The sequence below is a fragment of the Mya arenaria genome, chromosome 2, assembly GCF_026914265.1.
Source record: "Mya arenaria isolate MELC-2E11 chromosome 2, ASM2691426v1".
Lineage (NCBI taxonomy): Eukaryota > Metazoa > Mollusca > Bivalvia > Myida > Myidae > Mya > Mya arenaria.
In genome coordinates this window covers 36,739,183-36,753,434 of record NC_069123.1, presented here as the reverse complement: position 1 = coordinate 36,753,434, position 14,252 = coordinate 36,739,183, and the positions used below count along the sequence as shown (strand labels likewise).

General features: G+C 35.7%; 1 protein-coding gene across 5 annotated transcripts in view; it reads left to right on the top strand.

Annotated features, from left to right (window-relative positions):
* The window catches only part of LOC128208804 (protein phosphatase 3 catalytic subunit alpha-like), a 49,384-nt gene that overhangs the window by 2,517 nt on the left and 32,615 nt on the right, over nucleotides 1-14,252 (top strand). For all 5 annotated transcript variants that reach the window (XR_008256898.1, XR_008256897.1, XM_052912439.1 and 2 more), the window contains exons 3-10: nucleotides 312-436; nucleotides 1,974-2,085; nucleotides 4,301-4,446; nucleotides 9,040-9,179; nucleotides 10,591-10,668; nucleotides 11,312-11,406; nucleotides 12,834-12,959; nucleotides 13,748-13,825. Coding sequence is in view for 3 of the 5 variants with exons in the window: in XM_052912439.1 (XP_052768399.1) it covers nucleotides 312-436; nucleotides 1,974-2,085; nucleotides 4,301-4,446; nucleotides 9,040-9,179; nucleotides 10,591-10,668; nucleotides 11,312-11,406; nucleotides 12,834-12,959; nucleotides 13,748-13,825 (900 nt within the window). In the remaining 2 variants the exon portion in view is untranslated. The remainder of the gene's footprint in view (nucleotides 1-311; nucleotides 437-1,973; nucleotides 2,086-4,300; nucleotides 4,447-9,039; nucleotides 9,180-10,590; nucleotides 10,669-11,311; nucleotides 11,407-12,833; nucleotides 12,960-13,747; nucleotides 13,826-14,252) is intronic.

Below are 14,252 nucleotides of genomic sequence, written 5' to 3'. Positions count from 1 at the left end.
TGGCCAATTGTTCAGAATTTTGTAAACAGCATTTAAGTTATCTCTTAAAGGTGATATATTATATTATATTGCATTAAGTTAAATTTAGTAAACAACCTTGTACTGCTTAAACAGTTCTCTCAAATCTTGTAAGAAGTACTGCATATCACAAGTGTTCCAATGACACTTCTAGAGTGGTTAATAATGATGTTGTTATGACGTTGTTGACTAACAATGTTCTGAACAATCCATCCATCTAAATCTTGTCTCTGTAAATGAAGCCAATAAAGTTACACTTCTGCTATTTGAAAGTATTATATTTTGTGTTCCAGTGTGTGGTGACATCCATGGCCAGTTCTATGATCTGATGAAGCTGTTCGAGGTTGGTGGACCGCCTGCAACCACTCGCTACCTCTTCCTTGGCGACTATGTTGACAGGGGATACTTCAGCATTGAGGTAAGTACTTCTATGGGATGGCTGTTTTTTTGCCCCGTATAACTTTGGCTGTAAGCAAATATCTCTTATTTGTCGAAACTCAACCAATTTTACCTAACTTAGGCATTTCTTATTAACTTGGGCATTTCTTATCTGAATTTGGTAAGAAAGGTTATGAGCTTAAATATAACATATATTTATGCCCCCTTTTGAAAAAAGTGGGGTATATTGTTTTGCACATGTCGGTCGGTCGGTCGGTCGGTCGGTCGGTCGGTCGGTCTGTCTGTCTGTCGGTCGGTCGGTCGGTCGGAATACCAAATGGTTTCCGATCAATAACTTGAGAACGCTTTGACCGAGGGACCTCATACTTGGTATGTGTATTGGTCATCACCAGCAGATGAACCTTATTGATTTTGAGGTCAGTGGGTCAAAGGTCAAGGTCAGTGTGACCTTTACATGAAAAACGGTTTCCGATCAATAACTTGAGAACGCTTTGACCCAGGAACCTCATACTTGGTAGGTGTATTGGTCATGACCAGCAGATGAACCCTATTGATTTTGAGGTCAGTGGGTCAAAGGTCAAGGTCAGTGTGACCTTAACATGAAAAACGGTTTCCGATCAATAACTTGAGAACGCTTTGACCCAGGGACCTCATACTAGGTAGGCTTATTGGTCATGACCAGCAGATGAACCCTATTGATTTTGAGGTCAAAGGTCAAGGTCAGTGTGACCTTTACATGAAAAACGGTTTCCGATCAATAACTTGAGAACGCTTTGACCCAGGAACCTCATACTTGGTAGGTGTATTGGTCATGACCAGCAGATGAACCCTATTGATTTTGAGGTCAAAGGTCAAGGTCAGTGTGACCTTAACATGAAAAACGGTTTCCGATCAATAACTTGAGAACGCTTTGACCCAGGGACCTCATACTAGGTAGGCTTATTGGTCATGACCAGCAGATGAACCCTATTGATTTTGAGGTCAGTGGGTCAAAGGTCAAGGTCAGTGTGACTGTAAGCTGAAAAAAGGTTTTCTGATTGTCCATATTTTATTTTCTTATATAGTAGACAGTAGAAATTTATATGTCACTAAATGCATGAGTTGAAGTATCAGTTTTCAGTGAACATCTAGTTTAATTATGCCCCCCTTCGAAGCAGAGGGGTTATATAATTGCTTTGCACATGTCGGTCGGTCTGTTGGAAGACCAAAGCTTGTCCGAGTGATAACTCAACAATTCCCGGACCTATGGTCATCAAACTTGACATGAAGATTAGGTATGACCAGTAGATGACCTGCCTCATATGCATCCAATGACAAATCAGCTGTCATTTCAGTCCATGCATATTTCATTCAATTGTCCAAATATTTCTGGCAACTTGGCGCTCAGGGGGCATAATGTTTGACAAACATCTCTTGTTCCAAATGGTTTTGGTCCAGAAGCCAAACATTTCTGATGAACAGCAGTTCTGAAGTACTTCAAGATTCACAAACAATTTAGCCTTTCCAATATTGCTGCCATGGTCTTTGATAGTAAACTTGTGTTGTCTGTTTTTCAGTGTGTACTGTACCTTTGGGCGTTGAAAATCCTGTACCCAAACACATTCTTCCTACTAAGAGGAAACCATGAGTGCCGGCATTTAACAGAATACTTCACATTCAAACAAGAATGTAAGTCTCCATGAAGATTTTTTAAACAAACCCTTATGTGTTTACAACAATGTTATTCAACCATTTTGTGCGAAGGTGTCTGGTCTATTTTATTTCTTTTTTAGAAAATTTGACAATAAGTTACATGAAAGACAGTGAAAGTAAAAGACTTTGATCTGGTTTGTTCATTTCACAGCAACCTGGATGGACAGTTCAAATGTCATTTGCCTAAGTTTAGGATAACAGCAGGGTTTCCGCCAGGAATTTCATAAGGCATGTCGGAAGTGGAGGGTTTGGGAGGGGTATCCCCTTCTGACGTCGATTTTTTTTTATTTTCGTATCCAAAATGGTGCAATTTCCTGCATTTATAACAAGTTTACAGTTATGTTCCTATGATTAAGAATTACCAACTAAAGTCCGATTAACATTAAAATTATTTGTGAAAAAGTTTAATGGTTTCTCTTCCTTAATTATTGGTATTTCTCAAGTTTTCCGACAATACAATATCGACGATATTGATCGACTCATGTTTCGTTTAGTGCGGGTATTATTTATATTGACACCGTTAACGCCACAGCAAAACGTGTAAAGCACGCTGCATGCTGGAACACAAAAGAGCCCGGAGCTCTCAATTATAATTTAATAATTGGTTAACAAACGAGACTCGGGATTAAGAAACAAAATAAAACGACACATGATTTATGTTACCGAAATCAATTAACACTTATTGTTTACTTTGCGTTCATAGATGATTATAGGGATGAAGGTCGCAATTACGACAGTGGTGTTTTTCAAACATTCCCATTCTGATAAAAAATAGGAGTTTGGTTAATTGGCACTGTTGAACCTCACCGACACGCCTTCATGCTGTCGTCGATCCTGAATGGCTGATACAAATGTCGTAATAGTCCCGACACGCCTTCTGGCTGTCAGTCAACCGTTGCAATCGCAACAAAATCGTGTATTGTCAAAACTGATTGTTTTGATAAGGATTGTTGCTACGTGGATTAAAGCATGTCGGCATAATTAACGCGTGTCGGTAATTGGCCTTGCCAGCAGAAGGCACGTTGGGCCCGACAAGCCATAAAGGGCTGGCGGAAACCCTGTAACAGTGGTTGAAATTGCACTCACTAGCTGTCAAGCTCTGCATTGGGAAAATGCTTTCCAGGCTTGCTCAAAATCTGGATTTTATATAGCAGGTTTTTTTTACCAATGTAGATGCCATGCTTTAATATTGGAATTCGGGCATATTTACTCAAAGTCTAATTTTGATGACTGGGATTAGGTTTCATTCTTTATATTGCAGTTTTCTTCTTGTTGTCAATTTTTCTTATTTTCATTGTGCGTTTGCATAACACTTTGATGTCAGTTTTGCTTATACTGTAGGAATAATCCACATTGTGTCCATAGGCTTAACATTCAGTGGGATGGTGGGGTGAGGGGGAGGAGCCATGAGTCTTCCTAGCTGGCTTGTTGATTTTCTGTTTGAGCGTGTTCAACAACAACTTGTTGAGAAGCATGAATAAATGATGAAACATTGTCTCAATTATTTTAGTTTTTAAAACTATTTACAGTTCCATGTTTACATGATAACTTCCTCCTGCATGTTGTAAAATTGCGTGACATGGAAGGCTTAAAATGTGAAATAAAAGCTTTGCTGCTGTAAATTGAAGAATTTTCCATTAAAGTCTGCAGTTTTAATTAGTTGCCCAGTACAAATATAGCAACTCTGGTGGAAGTGGCAATGCACTTGCTGTTTGAAGAGAGGTTTATTATTTATAGTGCTCAAATAAATTAAAATGTATTAGCTGTGGGTGTATTTTGTTTTACTCTGACATTGAAAATCTTTTCAACCAGATTTGCATTTGTAAAAACATTACTAAAAACTGTTAGCCACAAACATAACACAAAGTTCGTGACATAAAGTCTGTTAACATTGTTAGCTTACAATTTGTACCTTGCATCTGGTTGGAAAACATGTGTCTGAGGGGAATTGTTGGTTGGTACTAAAGATAAATTACTGGTACCCTCAGATGTGAATTAGATTTGATATAAAATATTTATCAAATTCGTTTCAATGGTGGGTCTGTCTAAGGAGTGCAAGCACTGCATTTGTGTAATATTTGCTTCAGTGAAAAAAAAATGTAAATGAGCCTGCAAATACTGCTCTGCAAGTTTTCTAGGTCAGTGAAATTTCAGATTGAATGTTGTGTAACTTGTCTGTCATTTGTTTCAGGCAAGATAAAGTACTCTGAGCGGGTGTACGATGCATGCATGGATGCGTTTGACTGTCTGCCCCTGTCTGCGTTGATGAACCAGCAGTTCCTGTGTGTTCACGGAGGCCTCTCACCGGAAATTCACAATCTCGAAGACATCAGAAAGGTATGCTCACATTATTTGAAAATCCCTTGATGGTAAGACACTTGACCATCAGGTTTCTGGTTCAATCCCCTCCTCAGCCCTAACAAATAAACCATTTTCTGGGAGGGACATTAAACAGGGGTACCGTGTGACTGTGCTTTTCACTGGTCTACGTTTAAAAATGAAGGTCTAAGTCTGCCTGTGCAAAATGGCCAGAAAACTAATAAGACTAAATACTCTCACTGGATTAATTTCCCCATGGCATCTTAAAATAAATGTACCCCTCCCCCCCTGTCCATGTCTGGTAATAATCCAGTGTTTATGGTAAAAAAAGCCCATAGACAAAGAACAAACGTTATTTGAAAATAAGCTTCAATCTGCTTAAACCTGGCCCTCATTTGCAATGCCGAAAGCATACACCCCTTGTACTTTCATGTTTGGATGAGCAAGCCAGGTTTCCTTTTAAAAAAGACTTCTTTTCTCATTGTCAGTTAAAAATCAGTCATGTTTACCTGCTATCGATATGCTTGTACTAAGAAAATGACTAAGGCGTAAAAAAAATTGTTTGTTACGGTTTCCCAACCTACCCAATTTTTTTGGCCCGACCCTAATCTTTTTATTGCCTTGTTTTATGATTTGTTTGATTTTTTTCTTTGAAAGGGTTTTTGGCTTTTTACAATACCAATATAGCTAATTTAATACTGATAGATGTTCTTACGCATTTAACTTATAGTTTTTTGTAACAGAAAAATCTCAAGAAACATTTTGCTAAATAAAAAAATAAAAAAGAAAGAAAATATTTCAGACCTACCTACCCTATTTTTTAGGGAGCATGACACTGGAAACAAACATATTATTTATTTACGCCTGGAAAGGCTGACTTAAAATCTTGGTAGTGATAATCATATATAGAAAAAAGCAGCATATAGTAACCGGAGAATACACTCACTCTAAGTTTTACCTTGTATAGGAGTGGCTATCTTCCTCTCAAATAAGCTTTCCATCTGTACAGAATTTTTGTAGATTCTTGAAGCTTTCCTCTTATTCCAATGTTATTATCCCTGAAGAACAAATTCATAAGCATTTAATCCATGTTATGAGCACGTTTGTGGACATTTTCATAACTTTGGTATTTACCAAGAACATGTTTTGATATATACGTTGTAATTATGACTAAAATTTGCAAGTATTAGTTTGAAAAAGGTGAAAATTACTGACATGGTCAACTATAATCTGTTTATACAAGCAGTAACAGTGTTTTCTACCTTCTTTTTACGGGAAACTTGCCCAAGGCCCTTGGAAATGTAAAACTAGGAACACCTAGCTGGAAAAGGACAGATCTGTTAAACGGCACTGCAAATCAAGCTTTACATTTGCTTCTATTCTAAATACACCATTAGAAAGGACTTCTATTATTGGAATTGTAAACTGAGTCCAATTTTGGTGCCATTCTAGGACTGTCATACTTGTAGAAAATCTCTTTAGTTAATTTTACCTGTGGTTACGTTACATGGAATTTGATATGTGTTTGATAAAATGTTTTCTTAGAAAATCTTTTTAATTAAGCTCTTATAAGTCTTGATATATGAGTATACAAGGACCCTGCACTTTCTTTGACTTTTTCCTCTCTGTTTCTGCGAAGTTGAGCCCAATTATGTTGCAATAGTCCCATGTGACTGTCATTGTTTCTCAGCCTATCGAAAGGCAAGAAGGCTGTTGAATGCTGGTTGTGTTATTACAGCACGGTGTCCATTTATGTCACCCAGTCATTGATTTCCTTGGCTTGATTGTTTTCAGTAGGTCAAATGCTGGCTGCTGCTTGATGCTTCTTTCTCTATTATAAGGCCAGAGAATATTTTTAAGTTAGATTCTTGTTCCGGTTGTTTAGCAGTGTTCCAGGTCTAGCACTCATTCTTTTTACAGAGAACCCATTGTTCTGAAGATGAACTGGTTTTATGCAAAATTATCCTATCATGACCCTTGATTGTGAAATATTTCAACAACTAAACAAGTTTTTTTCTTGGTCAGTTTTTGAGCATATTTTGAGCCTTAAGACTCAATGTGTTATAAAGTTGTTCTTACAAAAGCAATAATGCTGATTCAGAAGATAGCTGTTTCAATAACAAATAACATCCAGAGCTTGAATTAAGTACTCGCACAACATGCGAGTGAAAATTGGAAAATGCGAGTACCGTATTGTTTAAGGTACTTGAAAATATTGCGAGTGAAAACTCTTGGAAAATGCCAACTTTCAATTTGTCTACTTTTACTCTTTAAACACACATAAAATGATGACTTATAAATACACAAGGGCACGCTGTAGACTGGTTTTGGTGTTCAGATTTTAGGCGTCAATATTTGGTTAAAATCATATCAATTTACATGCACAGTCCATCATCATGACAAGCAAAATCACAAGGTTTTTTACTCATGGATATTTTAAACCAACAACTGCTGATGGCGATAATCAAACTAATCTAACATAGAAGCCAAAATTAAATAAACTGTCCATAAAAACTGTAACTATATGGGTGAAGAATTTCCACATAAAATTATACCAATACAGACAACGATGGGAAAGTGTGCAATATATTTTGTGCAGACAGCATTTCAGACTTCCTGAATATGTTTTTCTATGTTTATGAATCTAAGGGCTTTAGAAGATGAATTGTTATGACATAGAAAACATCATTGTTGTTTTTGATTACAATACATTTTCCTAACATAAACAAAGGGGTGAACAAAAATATTGCCTGTGATCTTCTGATTTTGCGAATTGGCATTTTCAGCACTAGTGAGCTCAATAATTGAACCTCCTCTTCAATTAGACTACCCTATTTTGTGAAAATTAGTGGTATTAAAGATATTTTTAAGCATTAAAATTAAAAATCAAAATAATTTACTTAAGACGGTGGAACACACTTGATGCTTGATAGCATTGCCATACATGTGTTTGTGCAGTGATCGAAATAAGCCTTTTACAAGTGAAATGCTTTTAAAGCCTTGTAGTAAGGACTTCTCTTATTTAAATGACTGTCTCAGTGAAGTGATTCATTCTGAAATTTGCTTCTCCTGCGCCTGGTATTGCATGTTTCATAACCTTAGGTCCTGAGCAGAAACTCGAGTCAGGGGCATACCGTCGTAATTATATTATTAATATTTAAAATGCATGCCACTGAGAACAGTGGGTCCTTGTCGAAAAGATCTCTGGATTCGCAGCGCAATGAGTTGCTGCTTGATGTGTTGTGTGAAAAACATATTATGTGTAGGGGATGTTCCCATATCATATTTGTTCCTTGTCCAAGAATGCCTGTCCCCCCCTGCCGAGTTGACAATGTTTACACAGCCATTGTACAATCATATTCAGTTAGGAAGGCAAATACAATAATCCCAATTCGGAGGAGATTGCTGATTTGTGATTTGCAAAGAATCACAATGGAATTGCCTCAAGAATCCGGACATAGCATTCAGTATAAAAATGTTGCAATCTGAATCTGAGAATATTGCATGATTTTCTATGCTCTATTGTCTCAATTCAGTGACTTTAATGAAGCAATGAAATCAATGATTTAGTAAAAGTTCCATGCTAGGTTGATTACTAATAAATAAATCATTGCAGACTCTTTTGTATTGATGAAAATAACATGATAGTTAACTTTGATCTCATGGTTTGCTAATAAGTATTGATATTGGATCCATGGGGGAGAATTAAACCTGTATATGATCAGGAGAATTAATCCTGAATATGACTGTGTATGCTGCCTTTGTGGTGGCCTATATTACCATATTAATGAATGATGCCTTTCTTATACAACATTGATTCCTTGCGCAGGTTTTATGAATCACATTACCCACCAATGCTGGTCTCCCCCGCTGTTGCTGTTTCTGAAGACCGCTGACCACATATTCAATAGAATTATTGCTCCATAACAAACACACAAAAATCATGTCCATGCTTTTAATGCTGAAAACTTAATATATCTGTTCATTTTTATCAAGCAAATTAAATGATTTGATACAAAGCATTTCTAAACGAATTAGATATATACAGGGTTCTCAATATGTTTCGGTTGAACCGTCTCAAATAGTAAAGTAACCGACCAGTTTCAACTAATCTACTTAAAATTCATTTAGTTTTCCAAATTTGAACCGGCCCAAATGCCATATAAACCGTCCATTTTGGCCGGCAGGCTTTCTTATTGAGAACACTGTATATATTCAATTCTTTGCTTAAGTTTTATTTGATGACTTTTAACCTTTTCTTCACCGAAGAGAGTTAAACTACTAACCTGTTATGTACATGTATATGTAAGCCGGGAATCCCAAATTGGCTACACTCGTACCGTCTTGCTATAACCGTTATAGATATAGGTGAAAAAATTTGTCTGTAGGGCAACCGGTCGCAGGATTGATCCCCATTAGATGCCACTTCAGAATGGAACATAATCTATTTTGAGAGGGGTGGATGTGTGAAAGTCTGTAAGGGAAATGACTTTTCCATTTTGGTTACTTTAAAATGTAGGGTAAACAGCAAGATTTTACAAAGAAATTATGATGGAAATGATAAACAGCCTCTGTGTTACAATATTGAATGTGTGATTGTTGCTCTTGCAGCTGGACAGATTCAAGGAGCCACCGGCGTTTGGGCCAATGTGTGATCTGTTGTGGTCGGACCCGCTGGAAGACTTCGGCAATGAGAAAACCACTGAACACTTCACGCACAACAGTGTACGAGGTTGCTCATACTTTTACAGGTATGTTGAACTATCTCTATTTTATAAAATTCAAGCTTTATGGTACTCTTATTTTTTACGTGAAAAAAAAATATTGAGTGACTTGTCTATTGCAAGAATTCACTTAGCATTATATTTTCCATAAAAAACTACAATACATGCTCGGTCTTAGAAAAATCATTGAATATAAAAAATACTTTTCTTTAAACCTGATGCAAAGTTCATTTGTTGTTCTCGGTGAGTGGGTAATTATTACAATCACTCCTGCAAAATGAATGTGAGAAATTGCTTGAGAATAATAAGACAAAGTGCAAGTTTTTTGCTATTATTATTGTAACAGAGAAAATGCCAAAATTGTTACAGTGCAAACGTATTGATTGAATAAATTGGTTTTTCTGTCCAGTCTCTCTATTCTGGATTCCATAAACGCGAGTTGTGGGAGGAATGGGAGAATCAATAATGGCTGTTGTGGTGCCAGATTTAGGAGACATTATTTAATCTCTTTACCCTTTCATAATTTCTCAAAAATGCTCTGTCGTCTATCAAAAGTGATGTTAATGACAATATTTATTATTCTCTGGCCAACTGAGCCTGCCTGGGTAGTTCATAATAGAAATCCCAGCAGGCATGTTTAATGCACTGTAGTAAATCACCCATCTTTCTTTAGTGAAGTTTGCTTTTATATTGAGATAAAGCTGATAGTGAAATTTTCTAATGTTTATATTGAGGTAATTTAATTCATATTTGGAAGTTTATGCACTAATAAGTAGTTCAAAAACTTGAATAGTAGACTGTTTTAAAGCTATTATAAATGTATGTTGGTAAAAACCATCTCCCTGGTTAGCTCAATTGATCAGGCGTACTGCTAGTGTTCTCTAGTATTGCTGGGTTTGTTAAAGCGAGCCCCACACTGGGCACAACTTCACATGGGAGTGAACTTTAAAGCCAAACACAAATATTTAATTCCAAAACAAAATGAGCCGAAAATTCAACAACCCCAGAACAAATGCTTATTTATGTCTCTATCCTTCTGGTGTAGACATATTGTGGGTTTTTTTGCCCTGTCCATGGGTCAGTCCGTCTGTTTGTCTGTCCGTATGTCACACTTTGTTTTCGCTCAATAACTATGGAATGCTTGGACCCAGGAACTTCAGATACTTGGTATGCAGGTTGGTCATGACCAATAGATGACCCCTTTTTTGGTTCATTTCCAGTGTCAAAGTACAAACTTAATGTCAATCATGGATTATTTCTCAGCTAGGTACACACACTGGGGGTGACAAGCACTTTTTCAAAAAAGCAATCTCTAGTTTGAACATGTTTTTGTTGAAAATAAATAAATGTTATTTAAATAAACCAAACTTTTTCACTGTAACAATTAAGATACTTCTATAATGGCTGTATTAAAACATGTCTTGTGTTTCTCTTTCAGCTATGCAGCATGTTGTGATTTCTTACAACAGAATAATTTATTATCAATTATACGAGCCCACGAGGCGCAGGATGCAGGGTAAGTTTGCGCGACAAATTTGTCACAGTTATCATTCAGTGGTCAAAGGCGTAGCTTGGCATTTATCATCTTGAGCACCAGTTTCTAAAGTCACAGGCAGTCTTAGACAGTCAGAATTTGAAGAATATGGACAACCTTCTGTAGTATTTAAAATATCAATACTTTGATTTTTTTAACTTGCCTGATTTTTTTTACCAAGTTCAAACCTTTGAACTACTGTGCATTTCGACCATTTCAAGGGCTCTGCCTCTTTTTTATCACTTTGAATCTGGTGGCATGTGTGTTCCTAGGTACACACTGACAAACTGAAAATGGCTGTTGATATTTTATTTCATAAATTGCATCTGTGCCTAATACATTTCTTATTTTGTTTCTAAAGGTTCAAGTATAATAAAAGGTTATTAAACCTGTTAAGTAGGAGTTTCATTGTTATCTTATTGAAGTAGAAAAATTAATTTACAAGGATGATATCAGTAACTGATCAAATGACAGTTGTTGAGAATGAACATCTGAAGTAGCTAGCACTGGTTACTACCCCGGAAATGTACTCGAGAGTGATAAATATCAGCTTATAACTGTCTTCAATATCTAGCTGAAATTAATCATTATAACTTAACTAAAGGTCGTTTATATTTCATTACAGGTACAGAATGTACAGAAAGAGTCAGACAACAGGATTCCCATCATTGATAACTATCTTCTCAGCCCCAAATTATTTAGATGTTTATAATAATAAAGGTAAGTTCAGCTAATCCTTCAATGTTGACCAATGTTTAAGGAGGTACTTCTGAAAGTAATATTCTTCATGAATATTGAACATTCTGTTTTTAGTTTGTTTGTTTTTTGAAGAAAATTGTTGAGTAGTTGTAATAGCAATGAAGTCACTGTTGGTGTCATTCGTGGGCAAACATCTTAACCTTGGCTATATCTCCATTGAAACCATATTAGATATTCCAATGAAACTTGGTATACATGTTTGTTGATAAAGAGATTACACATATGTTAAGCAAGTCCATAACTCTGGCTTTAATAACATTTAAGTATGGCCCTTGTTCAACCATGGGGTTGGGGGGGGGGGGCACTGACAAGTTTTGTGTGGCCCTTTTATTAAGCTTGTCTGCTGTTGTTAATACTTGACACAGGAGAGTACATGAGTCTGTGAAAATTGCAAGCTTTCCCTCCTGTGTTCATAAAGCATTAACACACACAAAATGAGATAATTTTTTATATTTACATTATAAATAATTAATCATCACAATTGTTTAAGAGCATCACCAGCTGAGATTTTATTGGTGAAAAAAGGTTATCAACATAATGCGTTTGTTTAAAAGAATAGCTGATAATTGTATCAGGGCTTCCATTAAGAATTTGAATCTGGAAGTATGAACTTCATGTCCATCAAATTTGGAAGTTTTTCACTGAAATGTGGAAGTTTATGTCTCCTGAATAAGATATCTTTTTCCACTATTTTTCAATTAGTATTAAAAATCAAATAATTTGCAACTTTAACTTGCCAAATTCACATACTTATACTATAATGATTCATCTTTCTTAAAGACTGATTGAAATTTTGCCTTTAAATTGATATTGACACCAGATTTTGATATTTTGAACTTCCAAGCATGCAACTTTTTAAAAATCATGGAAGTTTTTGTACTTCAGAGGAATCAATTTTGGAAGTTTTAACCCATTTCTAGGGAGTAATATACTTCCAAACTTCCTTTAACGGAAGCCTTGATTTTATGGTCATATATCATTGATTAAATGACATAGTGCTTATCCATTCAGATCTGAATATTGAAATAAACAAAATCGTCATAATCTCTTGAGGGTGATACAATATTGACGTCAATGACATGGCAAATGTTAATATTAACAGTTGACAAAGAAACAAGTTTTTAGTCTGGAAGAAAACAGCACTCGCTGGCGATATCTGCATTGATGTATTTGTTTCTGAGAAAACCAGACAGGCATTGGCGCCACAATGCATTCCTTTTACGGTCCAGTCTTATAACTATCAATATCTGTATCTTACTTATTTATTGCATTGTCATGATACAGAACTTTCTTTAATGAATTTATCAATGACCTATGAAATGATTAAATAAAAACTAATATTCTTATATGTATGTGCTGTGTTTGTCATTTTCCATCTTCTTTTTCAGCTGCTATTTTAAAATATGAAAACAATGTGATGAACATTCGGCAGTTCAACTGTTCACCCCATCCATATTGGTTGCCAAATTTTATGGATGTATTTACATGGTCACTTCCATTTGTAGGTGAAAAAGGTATGTCTGTAATAAGTGTACTGTAAAATGGTTTGATTTTGTGAGGTCATTTTTTATAGAGGCTAGTTTTGGCCATTTTCAGTGTTTTTAAAATTTTGTGACACAATAATGTAAAAGTCTGAAAGTAACAGTAAATTGAATATTTCACTGGGTTCAATATTACCGACCGTATTGATTTGTGAAAATTGCAGAAATTATTAATAAATTATGTTTTAACTGTTGTAAGGGATGGAATTTATTGAGCCAACTAGCTATAGAATACATAAATTATGACCTGAAGTTTTCATTAACTTATGTGAAATGCAATCATGACAAAGGCTGGCACAAAGGGTCATTGTTATAGTACAGCCAGATAATAGTTTTGTACCTGTTTTATAAATTAGTCAAGCCATTGTGCCTCCTATTTAGCTTATTTTGCTGTGTTTTTTTTTTAAGAAGAAAAACAATACTGGTAGGTAAATGTGGTGTTATAGATGTCCATGTTGGCTTTAACCTCCATACCTTCCATGAATGGTCAAAATCAGTCCAGACTGGCAAATTGTCGGTTTTTAGGGGCCCTGAATATATGTGATACTTTTTAAACATGTTTGCTATGAATATGTGAAGGGAGTCCCATAGCTATGACTAGAATGCCTGTATAGCAATACCACTTGATGTAACAAAAGAAGTGTTTGTGCCTGTATAGCAAGCTGCAGCACCCCATGATAATAACAAAATAGGGATTTGTATTTATATCGTCTTGTGATGTGGCATATGTATAATTCTTACATTCCGTATTTGTTTTTCAGTGACAGAGATGCTAGTTAATGTTTTGAATATTTGCTCAGACGATGAGTTGATGAATGAAGTCGATGACACATTCGAAGGTATGTGGCCACCCCCGAACCCAAATCTTATTTTACCTTTTCAATGTTTGACATTTAAAAGTTGTAATATGTTCAAGGAAGGCCAGAAATATGGGTTATTGTCGAGGGATATGGTTGGGAGTAGTAAAATTGCAACAAAAAATATTGAAATTTGGAAAAACATAATTGAAAGAAGTAATTTTCAATGAATATTGAATTTTATAAAGGTTTTATTATCCTGTTAAACAATACTTTAGGGAAGCTATTTGGTTAGTGGCATTGAATTGCTTTTATGATCTGAAACCTGATTTGCAAAAATTGTTCAGTTTGCCAGAAAAATCCAGCCTTGTTCAAAACCGCCTTAGTTGTAAATTGGAAGAAAAATATCATACTCTACAGCAAGGTTATGTTTTGGTTGGCATTGACATGCTGTACATAGAAATTTGAG